At 38.2% G+C, this 22,343-nt stretch overlaps 1 protein-coding gene across 2 annotated transcripts in view; it reads left to right on the top strand.

The window, feature by feature from the left end:
• The window catches only part of ENPEP (glutamyl aminopeptidase), an 80,699-nt gene extending 59,742 nt beyond the window's left edge, over positions 1-20,957 (top strand). Inside the window, exons 14-20 of one of the 2 annotated variants that reach the window (XM_068975108.1) lie at positions 5,612-5,762; positions 6,768-6,841; positions 6,950-7,054; positions 7,142-7,312; positions 10,350-10,490; positions 19,110-19,188; positions 20,214-20,957. In XM_068975108.1, the coding sequence (XP_068831209.1) occupies positions 5,612-5,762; positions 6,768-6,841; positions 6,950-7,054; positions 7,142-7,312; positions 10,350-10,490; positions 19,110-19,188; positions 20,214-20,360 (868 nt within the window). In that variant the 3' untranslated portion in view covers positions 20,361-20,957. The remainder of the gene's footprint in view (positions 1-5,611; positions 5,763-6,767; positions 6,842-6,949; positions 7,055-7,141; positions 7,313-10,349; positions 10,491-19,109; positions 19,189-20,213) is intronic. The other variant, XM_068975109.1, reaches the window with a different exon arrangement.
• The last annotated feature ends 1,386 nt before the right edge of the window (positions 20,958-22,343 follow it).

Below are 22,343 nucleotides of genomic sequence, written 5' to 3'. Positions count from 1 at the left end.
ATCAGTAAACTGACGGATCTAAAAATAAATGGATTCTTGATTTCCCTGCCCCCAAATGTGAGGAGCCAGGAGTCTTACTGCTCTCCAGCTGGGCACATTTGCTGAAGACAAGGAGCAAGAATTCACCCAGTCACTCTGAGTCCCCACAACAGGCTCAGCTCAACCATATGCCCTGCCTAGTTATACCCTCAAAGTTTTGAAGTTCATTTAAAGTTTCCCCCAGCCCCCTACTCAGGCTAATTTCAGGCCAGCCACCTGCAATGAGAACAAGGTGCCTGATCTCCTCTCCATTTTGCTACATGGAGCTCCTGCTTCTCACCATGTTGCCTCTGATTCTCCACTGCGAGGAGCACAGAGAGGGCAGAGGAGGGAAGATCCTGACATGCTGTCTACTTCTGGTCCTCTCTGAACTCTGGACATGTTTGGCACTGATGCTTTCCCTTGTATGGTGCTTTCATGGTGTATGTGCTATCGTATGGCCCAGTCCATGGCCAACGGTCTTTCTTCTGCAGTTCCCTGAGGTGAGAAAACTTCCAAACCACATCTAGTCTATAGCAAGTTTTCATATATCCTTTCCCCTGACAAAGTCTGGAGAGATGGCCACCTCATGCAGTCCCATCTCTTCACTCTGATGTTAAAGCAGTAGTCGACTACAGTCTCTCATCCTTTAGATTTCTTGGGGATCAGATACCAGGCCACTGTGTCCACACGAGTTCCAGGATACACAGATAAAACTCTTCAAGTGGCTGCATTAAAACCTCTTTTCTAGGCTGGGTGTGAGGGGGAAAGCATCCTGCACTCTGTCCTCCGGGGGGGACAGCACATTCAGTACACTAAAGGAGTCCTCCAAAACTGTGTGTTAGTCGCTCAGTCGTGCCTGACTTATTGCCACTCCATGGACTGGAGCCTGCCAGGCTCCTCTGTCCACGGAATTCTCCAGGCAAGAATACTGGAGTGGGTAGGCATTTCCTTCTCCAAAAGCCTTCTTCTAAAAGGCCTCTGTCTCCCTGTTAGGCATTCCAATCTCTTTCACAGCTGTAGTGGGCTGTCAGCTGAGGGTCACAGAAAGCTGACCCTCCTGACCATGTCAATCCTGCTTGGATCGGCCCCCATCTCACTTTTGAGTACAGGCCGAGGGGCTTGGTTTGGGGGCCTTGCCAAAACTGAGACAGAATCCTTTCCTGTCTACCTGTTGCAGTAGAGCTTTGTCTTTTCAATAGCTTATTTGGCACCTTGCAGCCCACTGTGTGCCAAAGCCAGGAGAGGGGCCAGGAATAGCACCAGTGAAAGCAGAGAGTGCTGGCTGGCAAGCACACGGAAGGGGGCAGGGGTTTCTAGCTGAGGAAAGGATGGCAGAGAAGGCGGCTTCAAGGGCCACCTAAACTAATGATGTAAGCAGACTTTTGCCAGACTTCAAGGTACTGAGGCTCCAACCATGTCCAAGGTGAGGGGAAGGTTAGCAAATAAAGACCACAAAGTGAGCCATGAGCCATGCCAAGGTTACAGACCTCTAGGCGCACCAGGTTACCTTTTTATAGGTGCTTACAGAGCTGACCAGACCACAGCACAGAACTAGATAAGTAACTTTTCCCACCCTATTGAGGACTCCCTTTTAAAAAAGGGAGAAGGGAGTTGCTGGGGAAAGACTCCAAAAGGGATCTAGTTGATTGCAAGGAGACTGTTTTAAGCCAGAAATCTGAATTTAATTAGAAAGTTAACGTCAAGAGAACAAACACATGGGAAGTTTTCAAGTCTCCACACCACCTGAAGGCTCTGCTGAAGAACTTGAGACCATAGCGTCAGATCCCTCTACCTAACCACCTCTCAACCATTTGTCCTGTCCCATTCAAAAGCCACTGTTTGATAAGACATTGTGCTGAACTCGACCTTCTTGGAGGACTGTGCAGTCTTTCCAGGTCATACCCAGGAAAGCAAAAGCAAACCTTTTGTTCCAAGATTCCCCAAACTTCTGAGTACCTCAGCCCAAGATAGGAGAGCAAGAATTTCCTCAAAAGACCTTTTTGTTTTCTTCTTCATAGCATTTTGTGGGAACTTTCTTTAAGTTATAGCCTCTATCCTCTCTACAATATAGATTGTAGGCCAATTCTAGGATCAAAGTTCCTCAGGCTGGACTCTTACTATAAATGGAAGATTTCTGAATAAGGAAAATTCTCAACCAAATCTGGCTTTCATAACTGCTGTTGGTCTATGGATTTAATAAATAGGGTTGGAGGCTCAAAGTGAGTAAAAATGCTGTCTTGAGTTCCCTCAAAGCAGAGTCTGAAATGGAGGTTCATGAACACGTGGTTTATTGAGAGAAGATGCTTATGAAGTAGGGAGTGTGAGAAGCAGGGTGGGGCAGGGGAAAAGCTGAGCAGCAAATACATCGTCTTAGCAGGAGTTTAGCTTTGCCAGATTCCAGTAGGAAGCCATCCATGAGCTGTAGTACATAGTGACCCAGCTTGAGGGAAGCAGGCTGGCCTGTTGCATTCCTGCATCAGACAATCAATGACCAGGGGTAGGGGTTGCATAACCTTTTAAGCAAGATGGGTAGATTTGGTCAAGGGCTATTCTCTGAAGAAAAAGTGCAGCTATGAGCCAAAACAGCACTGTAAGGGGACCTGGGAGGGAAGGGCACTGTAGATGTCTTTGTTCTAAAAACTGATTCTTCACACATGGTCCCAGTATCAGCATTGCTGGGAACTTGTGAGAAATGAGAATTCTTAGGCCCTACACCAGACCTACTGAGTCAGAAATTCTGGAGATGGGGCCCAAGTGTTAAAAAAAACCTTTCAGGTGTTGCTGATACATGCTCAAACTTGAGAATCATGAACCTAAATGATACCGCTCTTCCTTGGAAGTATCAAATAACACAGAATCACATGATGTATGGGAAATGAAAAGGGCATCAACTTAATTCTCAAAATATTCTCTCTATAATAACTGACAAAAATTTTATTCTCAGTCCAGTGTTTTGACCAAGTGACTCAGCCTTAAAAGAATAAGTGATACCAGTGCAATGATTGCATAGCTATCAAATACATTGAAAAACAAGGCACTAGGATAGGATATCGATTTTTCAACATTAAATATATAGTGAAAGTGAAGTCGCTCAGTCGTGTCTGACTCTTTGCGACCCCGTGGACTGTAGCCCATCAGGCTCCTCTGTCCATGGGATGCTCCAGGCAACAATACTGGAGTGGGTTGCCATTTCCTTCTCCAGGGGATCATCCCGATCCAGGGATTGAACCCAGGTCTTCCACATTGCAGGCAGATGCTTTTACCGTCTGAGCCACCAGGGAAGATAAATATATAGTATTTATATATACTTATAAAATATATATTATATATATTATATATAGTATTTATATATATTTATAAAATGGGCCTCTAAACTTCACCTGCTATAAATGTGCAGCCCACTAGGTTTCTGAATTACCTATTATTCTTCATAAACTTTCATTAGCCTTCACCAATTTGATCCTCAGAGCAACAGCTATTCATAGTTATTCTAAGAAAATACTGACAGGTCAAAGCTGTTGCTCTATCCACCCAGAAAACTAGAGAATTATTAAAATTAGAAAATTCTCATTTCAAATTGCAACATAAAATTCTACAATCACTTTCTACTCAACAAACATTCTCAATAAAGTACTCCATTTCTCAATATTAGTTATACTTTTATTAAGACAAGTTGAATGTTCCAAAATATAAATCCTTTTAAAAAATCATAAAGAAGGTTGAGCACCATAAAGAAAGCGGAGCCAGAAGAATTGATGCTTTTGAACTGTGGTGCTGGAGAAGACTCTTGAGAGTCCCTTGGACAGCAAGGAAATCAAACCAGTCAATCCTACAGGAAATCAACCCTGAATATTCATTGGAAGGACTGCTGAAACTGAAGCTCCAGTATTTTGGCCACCTGATGTGAAGAGCTGACCCACTGAAAAAGACTCTGATTCTGGGAAGGATTTAAGGCAGGAGGAAAAGGGGATGATAGAGGATTAGATGGTTGGATGGCATCACCGACTCAATGAACATGAGTTTGAACAAGCTCCAGGAGATGGTAAAGGACAGGGAAGCCTGGTGTGCTGCAGTCCCCGGGGTCACAAAGAGTTGGACACAACTGAGCGACTGAACAACAAATAAGATTAAGATCTGAGAAAATAGGAGAAATCGGCTCTCTGAACTGAAAACAAACTCTATATCATATCACATTAGTATAAATCATATGATGCTGAAAGTATTTATTCTTACCTAGATCTCCAATACCATTTTATCTTCTTATCAATTCAGGGGAGAAATCAAGGTATGATTATATTATTTCTCATTCACAAAAAGTGATCTCAAGCATAATAGCACTCAATGCACCAGTATGACTTACTCAGTAATTTAAAGTTTATTATTTAACCTAAATTTTCAAAATGTAGTTTGGAAAGACAGGATTCCCACCTAAGAGTCTTTACAAAACCTAGGCTAAAATTTGAGGCATAACAGATTTCTGAGACTATTATTTCAAAACCTTCCAAAATCTTTTCTAAGGAGGAATAAGTCAGACTCTTTAAACTAAAGTGTCAATAGTAATTTCATGTTGTTTTGAGGAACAAAATCCATTTTTATTTATAAATATTACTGCTGCTAAGCTGCTAAGTCACTTCAGTCGTGTTTGACTCTGTGCGACCCCATAGACGGCAACCCACCAGGCTCCTCCGTCCCTGGGATTCTCCAGGCAAGAACACTGGAGTGGGTTGCCATTTCCTTCTCCAATGCATGAAAGTGAAAAGTGAAAGTGAAGTCCCTCAGTCATGTCTGACTCTTAGCGACCCCATGGACCACAGCCTAACAGGCTCCTCCATCCATGGCATTCTTCTAGGCAAGAGTACTGGAGTGGGGTGCCATTAAAAAGGAGATGTTTTGTGGGGAATATAAGTTCAATTGAAATGTTTTAAGCATTGATGATTCACAAGTACTGTTATATTTCTTATTCATATCAAATATAAAAAATTCAATAAGGTACATTTATAATGGTGCATTTGTATATTATAATGAGCTAGTGAACTTAATGTTTAAAAGTTTCTATTTGTCAATATTAACCATACAACTAAATGGCTTTTTTTCCCCCCATTATTTATTTATTTATTTATTTTTATTTTACTCTACAATACTGTACTGGTTTTGCCATACATTGACATGAATCCACCACGGGTGTACATGAGTTCCCAATCCTGAACCCCCCTCCCACCTCTCTCCCCATATCATCTCTCTGGGTCATCCCAGTGCACCAACCCCAAGCATCCTGTATCCTGTATCTAACCTAGACTGGCGATTCGTTTCTTTAAATGGCTTTTGTTTTATCTAAAATTCTGCCACAGAAATTTTTCAATGCATACCTTAATGTTTTGTCTCCTCTTTATTGTTGAACATATGAAAACACTAATACATGATTGTGAACAAACCTCTTTGATTGGACCTTTATAGTAATGCATTTTCTTAATTGTTTAATTGAAGGATTCTCATTAACATTGACATTTATGATGCCCATGTTAGTACTTTCAGTCAAAGGAAACCAATCTATTGGTTTTAATTTACTGTGGGGTATTTTTTTCTTTCTTAGAGCTCAGCTTCTAACTTATAAGGAGGCTCTGAACTTGACCAAGTATCTCAGAGAAGAAAAGGAATATTTACCATGGCAGAGAGCCATTTCAGCTGTAACCTATATTATTAGCATGTTTGAAGATGATAAAGAGCTATACCCTGTGATTGAGGTAATGCTATATCTCATGAAAGTAGATGTTTAATCCCATTGGTAGAATAGGAAGATTTCTGAGAGATGGAGCTCCTGGGAAACGCAAAAGCATACTTTGACTGCCAAGTAAAATCAAAGGAAATTACAATGACTTGACTAATCAAATCAAAGAGATGCTATTTTCTTTCAGCTTGAAGTGTATCAGTATTTCTGGTTCAGTATACGACTTAAAGGTGTAGTTTAGTGTTAGAAGAAATACAATAGTTAATATTTTATTTAAAACATATAATGTTTTAAACCATAGATACAAACTAGATCCTATTTTAATGGATTTATCTATGTTAAAATGAATTTATTCTTATCAAAATATAACATCATTTTCCTTATTATTACTGCTGTTATTTCCACATTGAGATTTTATTATGACAGTCATTCAGACTACTTTTCTTGGCTTTGTGATTTCTGTAGCACTTTCTGATTACAAGAACACTTGTAATTTTAAACAAATTCTGGATTCCAATTTCTAGCTCTTCCATTTTCTTTATGAAAGAAATTGGACAAATGATTTCATATTCATTTTCTTTGTACAATAGGAAGTTAGTACTTGACTTCCCATGGTAATGGGATAGTAAGAATCATATAATATAAATATCCTTTGTAGATCTTAAGGCAATATACAAATATTAGTTACTATTTCATTAATACTTGAGCAATCTTTAATATGGTAAGTCTATCAGGTGTTATTCTATTTATTAAAATGTCAGCTAAGAAGTGGAGGTTAAAAGGGGATGACCCAAAGTTCTATAAAACATTAGAGAGTGATCCAGAATGTTCTTATGTTCAGAACTGAAGTAAAACTGCTATGTAATAAAAACTGGAATATATACCTTTCCTAAGTACAGGCCCAAAGTTCTCTGAACTAGTAGGGGAAAAGATTACCACTGGGAACTGTAGATAATAATAAATGGGAGACTGTTGCTAAATAGTAAATTATTACTCACTGCACATGATGCTTGTATTTCAGAAATACTTCCGAGATCAAGTGAAGCCCATTGCAGATTTTCTGGGATGGAATGATGTTGGAGACCACCTCACAAAGTTATTTTTTTACCTTTTTAAAAATTAATATTTGTTTAATATTTGTGTGTGTTAAGATACATTGAAAAGTTCTCAAGGCCCCAGCTCTGTGTGTGTTTGTTTTCTTAGATTACTCCGTGCCTCTGTATTAGGACTGGCGTGCAAGACGGGAGACAGCGATGCCTTGAACAATGCTTCCCAGTTATTTCAGGAGTGGCTAACTGGGACTGTAAGGTGACTGTTCCCATGTTTTCATATCTAGAAGACTTTAAACTGAGAAATGAGGAATTAAAATCTCTGAAACACTGTTTCTTCTTCTAGTCTTCCTGTAAATCTCAGGCTTCTGGTATATCGGTATGGTATGCAGAACTCTGGCAATGAGACTTCATGGAATTACACTCTCGAGCAATACCAGAAAACTTCATTAGCTCAAGAAAAAGAAAAGCTACTGTATGGATTAGCATCAGTGAAGAATGTTACTCTTTTGTCAAGGTAAGTTGGAACGTTTTTAAAAATTACATGAAAGGTACTCGATAGTTTACATGTCACAGTCTCTTTAAAATGCTAATTAATGGAAGATACATTTCCAAGAAAGTCTATTAAAAAATTATTTTCCTGGCAAGAAACAAAATATCCATCTAAGAGTGGCTTAAAAAATAAAGACACATTATCTCATATAAAAAATTCTAGAGGTAGATAAGTTCCAGTCATGTACAGTGATTCAACATTTTATCCAAGACCTAGGCTCTTTCTCTTTCTTTTCTGCCGTCTTCAACATGTTGGATGTTTTACGACTTCCAGAGCCCCAGATATTTTGTCTTCACATAAATACGTTCAATGGAAGAAAGACAGGAGCAAAAGAGCTCCTCCTCACAAGACTCTGTCTTTTACGATAAGAGGTCAGTTATCTTCACTTCCTCTCATAATCCAGCACTAGGTCACCCTTGACCATTCTGGGTGATTCTCTGGATCTACCACTTGATCACTTGCTGACTACAATGAACTTGAGTTCCTTTGACTGACTTGGACCAATCCTGCTACTCTGAGGATGGGGTAGCAATTTGCCTTCTCTAGAATCAAGGATACCTTGATCCAAACCCAGAACGAAACTGGTCTCTGTCAGCAGAGGACTGTCCACCACAACAGGCATGTATGCACACACAAATAGTTATTTACATTATACTCAAAAGATACAGCCTTCCCTGGTGGCTCAGAGGTTAAAGCATCTGCCTGCAATGCGGGAGACCTGGGTTTAATCCCTGGGTTGGGAAGATCCCCTGGGGAAGGAAATGGCAACCCAGTCCAGTATTCTTGCCTGGAAAATCCCATGGACAGAGGAGGCTGGTGGGCTACAGTCCATGGGATCGCAAAGAGTTGGACATGACTGAGCAACTTCACTTTGACTGTCAAGAGACCACTTGAAGCCCATCTATGAATGTTCTCCCACTTCACACCTATGTCCCAAATTAACTAGTTTCTGCCTTATTCATTTTTTGCTTATATAGATTCTGAGTTATTTGCTTCATTCATTTAACCAACACTTAAGATATCCTTTCTTTGTATAGGTATGTAGATTGTGGGAATAAAAATGAAAAAGAATAATATCTATCCTTGAGAAACTTATAGGTTCATGGGAGAGGCAGAATATAAATAGTAAATTATAGTGCAATAACGAATTTGTAAGAGCTACCAGAAACAGTTTGCTTTTACTTAGCAGGGTCAACAATATACTTTCACTATCTCACCTCAGGGCTATATGTGAAGTCTCCTTCTCTCTGGCCTAAGATAGTCTATCTATCCAGAACTTGATCATCTTGACATTCCACAAAACATCATATTGATTCATTACTTGGTTGTCATCATGCTAATTGTTGTATATGATGAGAAAATTAGCAAGTACTTACATGTGTGCGTGTTCAGTTATGCCCAATTCTTTTCAACCCCATGGACTGTAGCCCACCAGGCTCCTCGGTCCACAGAATTTTCCAGGCAAGAATACTGGGGTGGGTTGCCATTTCCTACTCCAAGGGATCTTCCTGACCCAAGGATCAAACCACGTCTCTTGGATCTCCTGCACGGGCAGGCAGATTCTTTACCACCGTTCCACCTGGGAAGCTCCACTTAGATGCCATACTAAGATTCTTACGAACTAGAGGATAAAAGATAAATTGTACAAAATTCAGGAGTGCCCCACTCCAATGCAGAAGTTTATTAGAGCATGCTCAGATATTCCCTCTGGGTACAGCCATGGAATAAAGTAAATAAAAATCTATTTGGTCACTTAATTTATCTTGGACTTATTTGCTTTATACTCTAATTATAGCCAACTAATCTAACCATACATATTATATTAGAAAGTTGTTTTTTTCACAATCTTCAGTTCAGTCGCTCAGTCATGTCTGACTCTTTGCAACCCCATGGACTGAAGCATGCCAGGACTCCCTGTCCATCACCAACTCCCAGAGTTTACTTAAACTCATGTCCATTGAGTCGGTGATGCCATCCAGCCATCTCATCCTTTGTCGTCCCCTTCTCCTCCCACCTCAATCTTTCCCAGCATCAGGGTCTTTTCAAATGAGTCAGTTCTTCACATCAGGTAGCCAAAGTATTGGAGTTTCAGCTTCAACATCAGTCCTTCCAATGAATATTCAGGACTCATTTCCTTTAGGATGGACTGGTTGGATCTCCTTGTAGTCCAAGGGACTCTCAAGAGTCTTCTCCAACACCACAGTTCAAAAGCATCAATTAAGACTTAACTGTAGTCCCATATAAAATAAGAACATAAGGACCTCCCTGGTGGCGCATGGATGAAGAATCTGCCTGCCAATGCAGGAGATGTGGGTTTGATCCCTGATCCAGGAAGACCTCACAAGCTGCAGAGCAGCTAAGCTCATGTACCACAACTACTGAGCCTGTGCTCTAGTGTCCTGGAGGCACAATTACGGAGCCCACACACCACAATTACTGAAGCCCACATGCCCCAGAGCCCATGCCCCACAACGAGAGAAGCCACCACAGTGAGAAGCCCATGCACCACAACTAGAGAGTAGCCCCTGCACTCCCCTGCACTCTGCAACTAGAGAAAAACCTGTGCAGCAATGAAGACTCAGCACAGCCAAAATTTTATAATTTTATAAAATTATGAAAAAGAAAGAATATCAGTAATTTAATTTATTAGTTCCTTTTTTAGTTTCATGGAATAATAGGCAAATGGATGGAGTGTTTCTATTAAATAAATACAATTAATTTTTTAAATTAATAGTTAAAATTGTGGGTTTTAACTGTTATAGTACTTCCAAAATAACTGAAATTTTCATACAGTTTACACTTCTCTAGTCCTCAAAATTAAAGAACAGTTAAGTATTTTAGAAAATATTAAATTGTGTTTTATTATTTTTCATATTTAAGTGTTTCAGTTGATGACTCAATAATTAAATTACTGGAATGAAAGCTGAGTTCTATTGGAATTTAGCTAAGGGTGAACACTGAAGGTTCATTTTGAATTGCTTTTCCATTTGACTTCTTTTAGGTATTTGGATTTACTCAAGGACTCAAACCTTATTAAAACACAGGATGTGTTTACAGTCATTCAATACATCTCATATAACAGCTATGGGAAGACTATGGCCTGGAATTGGATACAACTCAACTGGGAATATCTAGTCAACAGGTGAGGTGATTAGATAATGATTTTTTGTTCTCTTTGTCTGATACCATCTACAAGTTTTTTTTTCTCTTTTTTGTGCTTTCTCTGACATCTATACAACATCTGAAGTGCCATATTATCAGAAGTAAAGGATCATGGTACTTTCCCTCTAGGAAAGCAATATGCTAGTTTAAGCATAATTCCTTTCCTGGAAAGTAGTGTTTCCAACTGATCAATAGATTTCTAAAATCTTCAAACATGCCTAAATTGCATCTGAGTCATCAGAGAAGCCCCTAAAGGAATTTCTCTGTAGCTCATACAGTAAAGAATCTGCCTGAAATGCGGAAGACCCAGGTTTGATCCCTGGGTAGGGAAGGTCCTCTGGAGAATGGAATGGCAACCCACTCCAGTGTTCTTGCCTGGAGAATCCCATGGACAGAGGAGCCTGGTGGGCTATAGTCCATGGGCTCGCAAAGAGTTGGACATGACCAAGCAACTAAGCACACATATGTGGTTTATTTCAAATAATGCATATTTCATTTTAAAAGTTAGTTCACTGTTATACCTCTTAAAAAATTAAGAAGTAGAAAAAAACAGGTTTGTATTATGATAAAAGTCAAAAAGAGTTGACCTTAAATCTATTAGACCTGAAGTTTAATTTTTTCAGGACAAATAAATTAATGACTATTTCCAATGCTAGTTCTAAACCCTCTCCCAAGGCTTTTAATATTTCTTCATAGTCTGATAATCTAATTCTCATGTGATATTATTTCAAGTAGCATGAAACATAAAATCATATAATAACCATATGTCAGACACAAACAAAAAAGCCCAATATTAATTATGGTTAATTTGAAAAAGTATAATTTCCCCATTAAAATTGGATAAGACAAATTAAACAGAAATGAGCCAAGCTTCAGTCAAATATTTTCAAACTCTTAAACATTTTCCAGACTTCAGAATGAGTGGTTTTACTGCCTCTGTTTCTAAATAATTTATAGTCATCTTAAATAATCTGCTTTTTTATAAAGCTTTTGCTTTATGGTTTTTATGACAGCTGATGACCAACCACTAATGTCCTTTCCAGTTTGAGACTTAACCAAAAAGTTCCAAAAACACTTCAGAAATTATTATTTGCTTTTATTTATTCCACTCAGCAAATATTAAGTCAGAGATTATTTTTATATAATTATTTTTCAAAATATTTAAGATATAATTAAATCCTTATTTTAGTTTTTAAAATAATCAATATGATAAATATACAGCATATTTCCCCTTAAATGGTACATTCAATATGGTATTAGTTTCTTGGAATAAACATACTTATATTAAATGTTGAAATATGACTGAGAATTAAAAATAACATCAAAGAAGCCTACTTAAAGACATAAAAAGATATCTACAATATAGGATAATGTAAAAAACAGCAGATTATAAAAACATGTTTAATATCATTCCATTTCTATAAACAAACATCCATGGAAAAATGACTCAAGGGAAAACAGCTATGTGACAATAGGGATTTTTTTTTAGGTGGTGTGTATGGGTGATTTCTATATCCTTATTTTTGCTTCTCTGTATTTTGTGCAAAATAATATACACCTATTTTATGATAAGAAAATTGAAATTTTAAAAAAGGAAATCACACTAAGTTCCTGTAATGGTATTTTATAGATTTGAAGAAAGTCTATTACAGCTAACAGTTTTCCAGTGATTTTCTATAATTTCTATAACATTTCTTTTCTGTTTTATTCTTTGTGACTAAAAATTAAAGAATATATTTAGAAACTAGCAATGAATAGATTGAATAAAAACTGCAACTACCTATGTAAATTCTCAGTCATATTTCAACATGTAAATACATCTTATCTAGCTAATCTCCATCTGTTGGATAATAAAATTGTTTGAAATTTTCCACTGTATAATTAATGTACTAATGAACATCTTTGAAACTGAACTTATTTGTTCTCTTTGAATGTCCTTGACAATTTCCTTAGGATACAAATAATACTAGAAGCAATACTGCTGAGTTAAAGATGCATTCATTTTTAGAGTTTCTGATGAATATTGCAAAACTGTCTCCCAGAACAAACTTTACTATTAACTTTGCCTATTTTCCAACCATTGCCAATACTCAGTGCTATCATTTAAAAATATTCTTATTAATTGAGTGCATGAAAACTGGTATCTCATTTTAAATAATTCTTTCATTCATTAAGTATTATGGAGCATATACTATGTGGTAGGCTCTGTGCTTGGCACTAAAGTTATAATAGTGTACAGGAGAAAAAGATCTGCTTCTCTGTTTTCATGGAGTTTAAAGTCTAATGATGAATAGCAATATTAAGAAAAGTGCAAGTGTTAGTCATTCAGTCGTGTTCGACTCTTTGTGACCCCATGGACTGTAGCCCACCAGGTTCCTCTGTCCATGGAATTCTCCAGGCAAGAATACTGAAGCAGGTAGCCATTTCCTTCTCCAAAGGATCTTCTCAACCCAGGGATCAAACCCAGGTCTCCTGCACTGCAGGCATATCCTTTAGCATCTGAGCCACCAGGGAAGCCTGTAACAGTAAGCAAAGAATCAAATAAATACATGTATAATTAAAACTGTAATAACTACAGATAGAAAAGTTTCTAGGTACACTGAAAGAGCATAATGGGGAAATTGACCAAGTCAGGAGAAGTTGGAGGTTAAGGGATTCCCAAAGGGAGCGATGACTGAGCTGAATTCTGAAAGAAGGGCAGGAGTAAATTAGATGAACAGGAGGTGAGCATTCCTGGCTGAAAAGAAGAAAGGTAAGGGCTAAGCTTTTGGGGATCACATAAAGATTGGGCTTTTGTTCTAAAAGCAATGACCTATACACTAACAATGAGAAAATAGAAAGAGAAATTAAGGAAACAATTCCATTCACCATTGCAACGAAAAGAATAAAATACTTAGGAATATATCTACCAAAAGAAACTAAAGACCTATATATAGAAAACTATAAAACACTGGTGAAAGAAATCAAAGAGGACACTAATAGATGGAGAAATATACCATGTTCATGGATCGGGAAGAATCAATATAGTGAAAATGAGTATACTCCCCAAAGCAATCTATAGATTCAATGCAATCCCTATCAAGCTGCTGCTGCTCCCGCTTCTAAGTCACTTCAGCCATGTCTGACTCTTAGCAACCCCATGGACTGTGGCCCACCAGGCTCCTCCGTCCATGGGATTTTAGAGCTAGAACAAATAACTTCACGATTTGTATGGAAATACAAAAAACCTCGAATAGCCAAAGCAATCTTGAGAAAGAAGAATGGAACTGGAGGAATCAACCTGCCTGACTTCAGGCTCTACTACAAAGCCACAGTCATCAAGATAGTATGGTAATGGCACAAAGACAGAAATATAGATCAATGGAACAAAATAGAAAGCCTAGAGATAAATCCATACACCTATGGACACCTTATCTTTGACAAAGGAGGCAAGAATATACAATGGAGAAAAGACAATCTCTTTAACAAGTGGTGCTGGGAAAACTGGTCAACCACGTGTAAAAGAATGAAACCAGAACACTTTCTAACACCATACACAAAAATAAACTCAAAATGGATAATAGCAAATGAAGCAACTGATACAGGACTAATCTCAAAAACATACAAGCAACTCCTGCAGCTCAATTCCATAAAAAAAAAAGACCCAGTCAAAAAATGGGCCAAAGAACTAAACAGACATTTCTCCAAAGAAAACATACAGATGGCTAACAAACACATGAAAAGATGCTCAGCATCACTCATTATCAGTTCAGTTCAGTTCAGTTCAGTCGCTCAGTCGTGTCCGACTCTTTGCAACCCCATGATTCGCAGCACGGCAGGCCTCCCTGTCCATCACCATCTCCTGGAGCTCACTCAGACTCACGTCCATCGAGTCAGTGATGCCATCTAGCCATCTCATCCTCTGTGGTCCCCTTCTCCTCCTGCCCCCAATCCCTCCCAGCATCAGAGTCTTTTCCAATGAGTCAACTCTTCACATGAGGTGGCCAAAGTACTGGAGCTTCAGCTTCAGCACCATTCACTCATTATCAGAGAAATGCAAATCAAAACCACAATGAGGTGCCATTTCACACCAGTCAGAATGGCTGCTATCCAAAAGTCTACAAGCAATAAATGCTGGAGAGGGTGTGGAGAAAAGGCAGCCCTCTTATACTGTTGGTGGGAATGCAAACTAGTACAGCCACTATGGAGAAAAGTGTGGAGATTCCTTAAAAAACTGGAAATAGAACTGCCTTATGACTCAGCAATCCTACTGCTGGGCATACACACCGAGGAAACCAGAATTGTGTACCCCAATGTTCATCGCAGCACTGTTTATAATAGCCAGGACATGGAAGCAACCTACATGTCCATCAGCAGATGAATGGATATATTACTCAGCCATTAAAAAGAATACATTTGAATCAGTTCTAATGAGGTGGATGAAACTGGAGCCTATTATACAGAGTGAAGTAAGCCAGAAAGAAAAACACCAATACAGTATACTAACGCATATATATGGAATTTAGAAAGATGGTAACGATAACCCTGTATGTGAGACAGCAAAGGAGACACAGATGTATAGAACAGTCTTTTGGGCTCCATGGGAGAGGGCAAGGGTGGGATGATTTGGGAGAATGGCATTGAAACATGTATAATATCATATATGAAACGAATCGCCAGTCCAGGTTTGATGCATGATACAGGATGCTTGGGGCTGGTGCACTGGGATGACCCAGAGGGATGGTATAGGGAGGGAGGTGAGAGGGGGGTTCAGGATGGGGAACACGTGTACACCTGTGGCAGATTCATGTTGATGTATGGCAAAATCAATACAATATTGAAAAGTAATTAGCCTCCAATTAAAATAAATAAATTTATATAAATAAATAAAAAGTACCCCCCCCCAAAAAATAAAAGTAATGATAAGTCACTAATGGGTTTTAATTAAGAAAGTAAAAATGATCAATTTTGTTTTCAAAAGAAAGCTCTAGTGGTAAAGCCTAAATGGGAAACTTGGGGAAAGCAATTATAGAGCTACTGGAATAATCCTGATAAAAGATGGTGGTAGATTATACTATGGGCGTAATGATAAAGATGAAAAGATAAGAACAACCGTTAGAATTAGAAGTTAGAAAGGTAGACTAGAAGTTAGACAGCTTATTCAACTTATATACAGAATGCTGCTACTGCTGCTAAGTCACTTCAGTCATGTCCGACTCTGTGAGACCCCATAGACGGCAGCCCACCAGGCTCCTCCGTCCTTGGGATCATGCATGCGAAATGCTGGGCTGGATGAAGCACAGGCTGGAATCAAGATTGCCAGGAGAAATATCAATAACCTCAGATATGCAGATGACACCACACTTATGGCAGAAAGCAAAGAGGAACTAAAGAGCCTCTTGATGAAAGTGAAAGAGGAGAGTGAAAATCCTGGCTTAAAGCTCAACATTTAAAAAACTAAGATCATGGCATCCAGTCCCATCACTTCATGGCAAATAGATGGGGTAACAATGGAAACAGTAAGAGACCTTATTTTCTTGGGTTCCAAAATCACTGCAGATGGTGACTGCAGCCATGAAATTAAAAGACGCTTGCTCCTTGGAAGAAAAGCTATGACTAACCTAGACAGCATATTAAAAAGCAGAGACATTGTTTTGCTGACAAAGGTCTGTCTAGTCAAAGCTATGGTTTTTCCAGTGGTCATGTATGGATGTGAGAGTTGGCCCATAAAGAAAGCTGAGTGGTGAAGAATTGATGCTTTTTAACTGTGGCATTGGTGAAGACTCTTGAGAGTCCCTTGGATTTCAAGGAGATCAAACCAGTCAATCCTAAAGGAAATCAGTCCTGAATATTCATTGGAAAAACTGATGTTGAAGCTGAAACTCCAATACTTTGGCCACCTGATGTGAAGAACTGACTCACTGGAAAAGATCCTGATGCTGGGAAAGAGTGAAGGCAGGAGGAAAAGGGGATAACCAAGAATGAGATGGTTGGGTGGCATCACCAACTTGACAGACATGAGTTTGAGCAAGCTCCAGGAGTTGGTGATGGACAGGGAATCCTGGCGTGCTGCAGTCCATGGGGTCACAAAGAGTTGGACACAACTGATCCACTGAACTGACTGAGATTAATAATGGGAGGCAAGTGAGGTGACAAAAATAAAATGTCTAGATTTCTAGAAAAGATAAAATTTTCAGAACAGTGAGTTCAGGTATGTGTGTGAGTGTGTGTATACGTACATACATATACACACATTACTGAACTATAAGGAAGCTTAGGGCTTAGGCGAAAATGTTATTGAAAATGGTATATCATGGAATTTAAACTATTTTAGGAAAAAAGTGAAAGCAAAGGAAAAGCTGATGATCCTGAAGAAAGTAGGGATAGAGATGCTCAGTGGACCAGAAATCCAGATAAAGTCAAAAAATGAGGGTAAATTATGTCATGGAGCATACATAAATTAATGATTTTAGAGGTAGAGTACTTATGGATGATCACAAAGTATGATGATGGAAATTGGTGGCTGGAGTAGAGTGGAGAAAATATCTTTGGAAATGAGGAGGTCAAGAAACTAAGGAGTTAAGCTGTTTTATCTTCATCTAAGTGGACCTTGAAGTCATGGCCTGGAGTAGAAAAGACAACCAGGAGTCAGATGCTAAAGTGTATCATAAATGAGATCAAGGGGAATAACCTGAAGAAGCAGAGGGTCTTAAAGAGTGAGGGAATAATGGTTTGTAAACTTAATGGGGAGCATGATCACACCAATTCCTTTTCTGATCTGCTGCTATGGAGGATACAGGAAAAGAAACATTCTCCAAACGAGTAGTAGTATTCTCTGTAAAGGGGTAGTTCCAAAGGGCTAGGTGAAGGGTTTGAGAGTAACTCTAGACGGCCCAGTCAGAGACAAGAAGGTACACACATGACAGGTGCAGTGTCATGCCTGAGTCTTACATTTTGGATAATGACTGATGATATTACGTAAAGGGAAATCGTTTGCATTATACTTCTAAGAAAATAAAGACAAAAGACATAATGGATTTAAATTCAGTGGTGTCTGCGATAAGAGTGATCATTGGACCTAGTATACCAAAATTGTGGATAATCATTAGAGCATTTCATCTGTTTCCATTGGGTACATTTTCTCTATATATTTCTTTTGCAAACTGATGATTCATTCCTTTGCTAATTTCATGTTGGCGTATTTCTCCCTATTACCAATCTGAAAGGGCTTCCCTTGTGCCTCAGTTGCTAAAGAATCCACCTGCAATGAGGGAGACCTGGGTTCGATCCCTGGGTTGGGAAGATCCCCTGGAGAAGGGAAAGGCTACCCACTCCAGTATTCTGGCCTGGAGAATTCCATGGACTGTATAGTCCATGGGGTCACAAAGAGTCAGACAACGACTAAGCGACTTTCACCAATCTGAAAGGGCTCTTTAGATAGTCAAAATATTTGCTCTTTTTACAACAATAAATTTTTACTTTTAATTTTATGGCAGGCTTCCTTTCACATAAATTTTTTAATGTGTATGTGACAAACTATTAGTTTTTATCTTCATGATTTCTTTTTATGTGATATTTTTTAAATGTAAAATTTCTCCTCCTGTTTAATACTTTATACGTTGATATATTTCCTTTATCCTTTCCCAACATTCCAAAAATTCAAAGTTTATAGATAATTCTTGGGATTGTTTTTTTATACTGTGATTAATTGGGATGAAATTTTACCTGTGTCACTGTTATTTGCATTTTGGTTTGTAAGGAAATTTGTGATTTTTACTTTTTAAGAGAGAAAAATGCAAAAGGTATAGGAATAGAATATAATCGCTCAAGTGCTATCTTTGCACTTAGCTTCAAATGTCTTTGCTTAGCAGGCTGATATAGATGATAATGCCAAATATGCAAGTAGCCAATAAAGCTTTATGGAAGCAGAATAAATAGCCTATATTCGAATTTCTGTATCTGTAGGAAGACACATAGATTATTAGTTAAGATAAAGGTGACAGAGCTATTCTGCTGTAACAGAGACACAGAAATACAGCAGCTTAAAGGGCAAAAGTAATTATTTCTCATTTGGATTGGTCTCCTGAAGTGAGCATTCCAAGTTGTTAGGGTGGTTGTGCTGCATGAGGCCTAGGGCCTTATTCTGTGTAGTTGAAATCTGGAAGAAGGGGAAGGAAAAAAAGAAGATCGAAGGCAAGCAATTTCCCTTTACTTCCTTAACAAGAAGGTGGAAGTTGCACCTACCACTTCTGTTTATGTTCCATTGATGAGAACTGGATCACCTGTTTGCACCTAGCTAGGAGGAAGGCTGAGACAAGTAATCTGACTATGGTTCTCACGTGTGCAGGAAAAAGGAGACTAGATTTGGGGAATGTAACAACCAGCCTACCATTTCTGGGAAAGTGGAGTGGATCTGTCTACAAAAAAAAAAGTGCAGAAGTTGCTGTGAATTTCTACTGAATAGAATTATTTTAAATTAAATATGTTTACTTACTGTTTTATACTTACTGTGACAATTTAAAAAAACTCTCAAAATAAAAACGACATGTCTGCATCTAGAGGAAAGATTTAAAGTTCTGAGCACTTATGTAGCCTTTTCCACCCCTAAATTTCTCTTCAGGTATACACTCAATAACAGAAACCTTGGCCGGATTGTGACTATAGCCGAGCCATTCAACACTGAACTACAACTCTGGCAGGTAGGAAGATAAATTCCTCTATACTTGTCAAGGAAGGAACAGAATTAATTTTTTTTGTCAAGTAGAAATTATATTTTCTCTATTCAGATCCCGAAAGACAAGGAAAAAGTAATAATTATTATATATAATTAAATGTACATCTTATTTTTTTTCTAAACTAAAAAAATTTCAAATAACCAAGAAATAAAGTTTAAAAGTTGAGAAAGGTGAGGCCTGAGGAGGCTTAGGCTCTTGGTCCATGAGACCATACAGTCTGGCAAGCCATGAGCAGTCAATCTCCCCTTTCCAGGTAAGTGCAATCCTGGCATAAGCTGCTCAAAATTTGATTCCTTTCAGAACTCAGAGTTTTGGAATTTCAAAACTAAGCCCAAATCTTTCATCAATTCCTGTGGGGTAGAGGGGTGAGGGGATGTTCATTAACATTAGCCAAACAAAGATTGTATGAATTTTGGAAGGTTACATCCTTCTGTGAAACAAAATAATTCTTAATCCTTCTGTGAAACAAAATAATTCTTATTTTTGTAAATAGCATATACTACTATGGTTAAGTTTCAGAGAGGGTTTTGGAAGGAAGAGGGAAAACAAACCAGATTTAATAGAGATTTTTTGATGAGCCCTCAATGAGTGAACTGAGTGTATATAAAACACTCCAGACTCTTGGAACAAAGCAAAGCCATCATTCCACAGTACAGATTTTCCAGGAAACACCTTGGGAGAATGTGCAGAAAACTGAGGAACCTGCAGAAGCAGAGAGAGCATGCCCGCCACCACTGTGCGGCTCTCCTTCCCCAGTACAGCAGGGCCTCTTCTGCGGGACATGCTGCCAGGCATCCAAAGCCATGGGTAATGACTACCAATCTGAGAGATGGGCTCAATCTAATGATGCACCAGAAGATGTATCTTAATGTTGTTCAGTGATACTGAATTTCCAGGGAAGAAGGAAACAAATCCAGAATGTCAATAAAATCCCTGAAGAATAACTGGGCCTAAAATTACTTTCTTAATTACTGCCTTCTCTTTTATAGATCAAGAGCTTTTTTGAAAGATATCCTGAAGCTGGAGCGGGACAAAAACCTAGGGAGCAAGTACTGGAAACAGTGAAAAACAATATCGAGTGGCTAAAACAAAACAGGGACACCATAAGAAACTGGTTTCTTGATTTGAATGGTTAATGTGTCCAAATATCATATTTTAATTTTGTGACTCTATTATTTCTCCTGTTAAATATTTGGTGGCCTAATTTACAAGCACTATGGAGGGAGTTTTATATATAGATACTGCTTTCACTAAGTACTGTGTTTATATGTCTTGCAAAGCTTTTAAATTGTTCCTTTTTGTTTATGAAGGAAGATACTAATAGAGTAGTTAATGTACTCAGGGATTTCTTCTAAGCATACTTCATAGGAGATTCTTTACAAACTGAAGATAATTTAATAGCCATTTTAAGGTCTTTAAATATCATTCTTTGTATCTTAAATCTGTGAAAATAGAAGAATTTGGTCTTAGCTTTACATTTTTAGTACCAAAGAAACACCACTTAATCTTCTCTCTTGAATGATTTTTAAAGTTTAAATACCAGTACTTGAGGGACCAATATTACCATCTTAATCTTTATTTTATTATTCAGAATTACACAGATCTAACATCATTGTATTCACATGTTTTACTCTTTTAAATCATATCAAAGTAACCTGGGCTTAAATTTTACTCAAGGATTGCATGAATTAGCCAAACACCTGACTCTTACCTTTGTTATAAAATCAACAAAAGAATTCTCCTCTCCTTTTTAAAATAAATCTGAATGATTACCTTGAAAAACTACATTGTTTTCCAGTGTTCCTTTACTCTTGAATAATAATGACTGCAGCACTCCCCAAATACTTTCAGTTCAGTTCAGTTCAGTTCAGTCGCTCAGTCATGTCCGACTCTTTGCGACCCCATAAATCACAGCACGCCAGGCCTCCCTGTCCATCACCAACTCCCGGAGTTCATTCAGACTCACGTCCATCAAGTCAGTGATGCCATCCAGCCATCTCATCCTCTGTGGTCCCCTTCTCCTCCTGCCCCCAATCCCTCCCAGCATCAGAGTCTTTTCCAATGAGTCAGCTCTTTGCATGAGGTGGCCAAAGTACTGGAGTTTCAGCTTTAGCAAATACTTTACCAGGAGGCAATAAGATTCAAGAACCCAGTCTTTTTCATGCTTAGTTTTCTGTCATCTTGCTCCATTCCCTACAAAGTTCCTTCAAATAAACTATGAAATTAAGGGGAAGATAGTGTTTAAATCCTACGTAGATTTTAGAGGAAAAGGGCTAAATAATTGGAAACTTATTAAGAAACAGAGAAGGGTGATCATTCCATAAAACTAAGTGGAATTAGAATTTAGCTTTGATCTTACCTAGCAATCTTTAAGTATGAAAATAAGGAAACCCATGGATGTTTCCAACATGACTCTGCATATCTGAGGATATATCTTCTTAGATATAACTTTAATGTGTAAACCCTTATATCCTAATCCATACAGAATCAGTTCAGTTCACTTCAGTCGCTCAGTCGTGTCCAACTCCTTGAGACCCCATGGACAGGAGCACTCCAGACCTCCTTGTCCATCACCAATTCATACAGGATAGCACTGATGAAATTTATATTCGTGATTTGACTAAAGACATCAATTTTGTAGGAGCTGGGGGCAAGAACATGTTTAATATGACACTTGATGCAGAGCAGATCCACAACACAAGTCCAACAGACAGAAAAGATAGTAAATTCGTATGTTCCAATCTACTGTATCTAGAAAATCTAAATTTATTTGGAACCTTCAGAAGTATAATTTAAGATTGGTTTGATGATAATTGAAACACACGGAAACAAAACCCTAGTTTTGACTTTACATAAAAAACATTCCCTAATCAAGGACTCTCAAACTTTGTAAACTTTCCTATTGCTGTCTCTTAATTTTTACTTCTCAATCCACATAGCTAAACTGTCAAAGTCAAATGTAGACTGGGGGGAGGAGGGGGAAGACTAAAAAAGAAGATATTTTCAGACTAAAACTTTTAAAATATTGTTTTAAATTACTTCAGAAGAAAACCACATTAACATCATAAATCATCAGGGGGAAAAAAAAAAAAAATCCCGCTATCCTCATGGGGATTAAC

Source organism: Capricornis sumatraensis, chromosome 7, assembly GCF_032405125.1.
Source record: "Capricornis sumatraensis isolate serow.1 chromosome 7, serow.2, whole genome shotgun sequence".
NCBI classification, from domain to species: Eukaryota; Metazoa; Chordata; class Mammalia; order Artiodactyla; family Bovidae; genus Capricornis; species Capricornis sumatraensis.
This window is presented reverse-complemented; position numbering and strand designations above follow the sequence as displayed.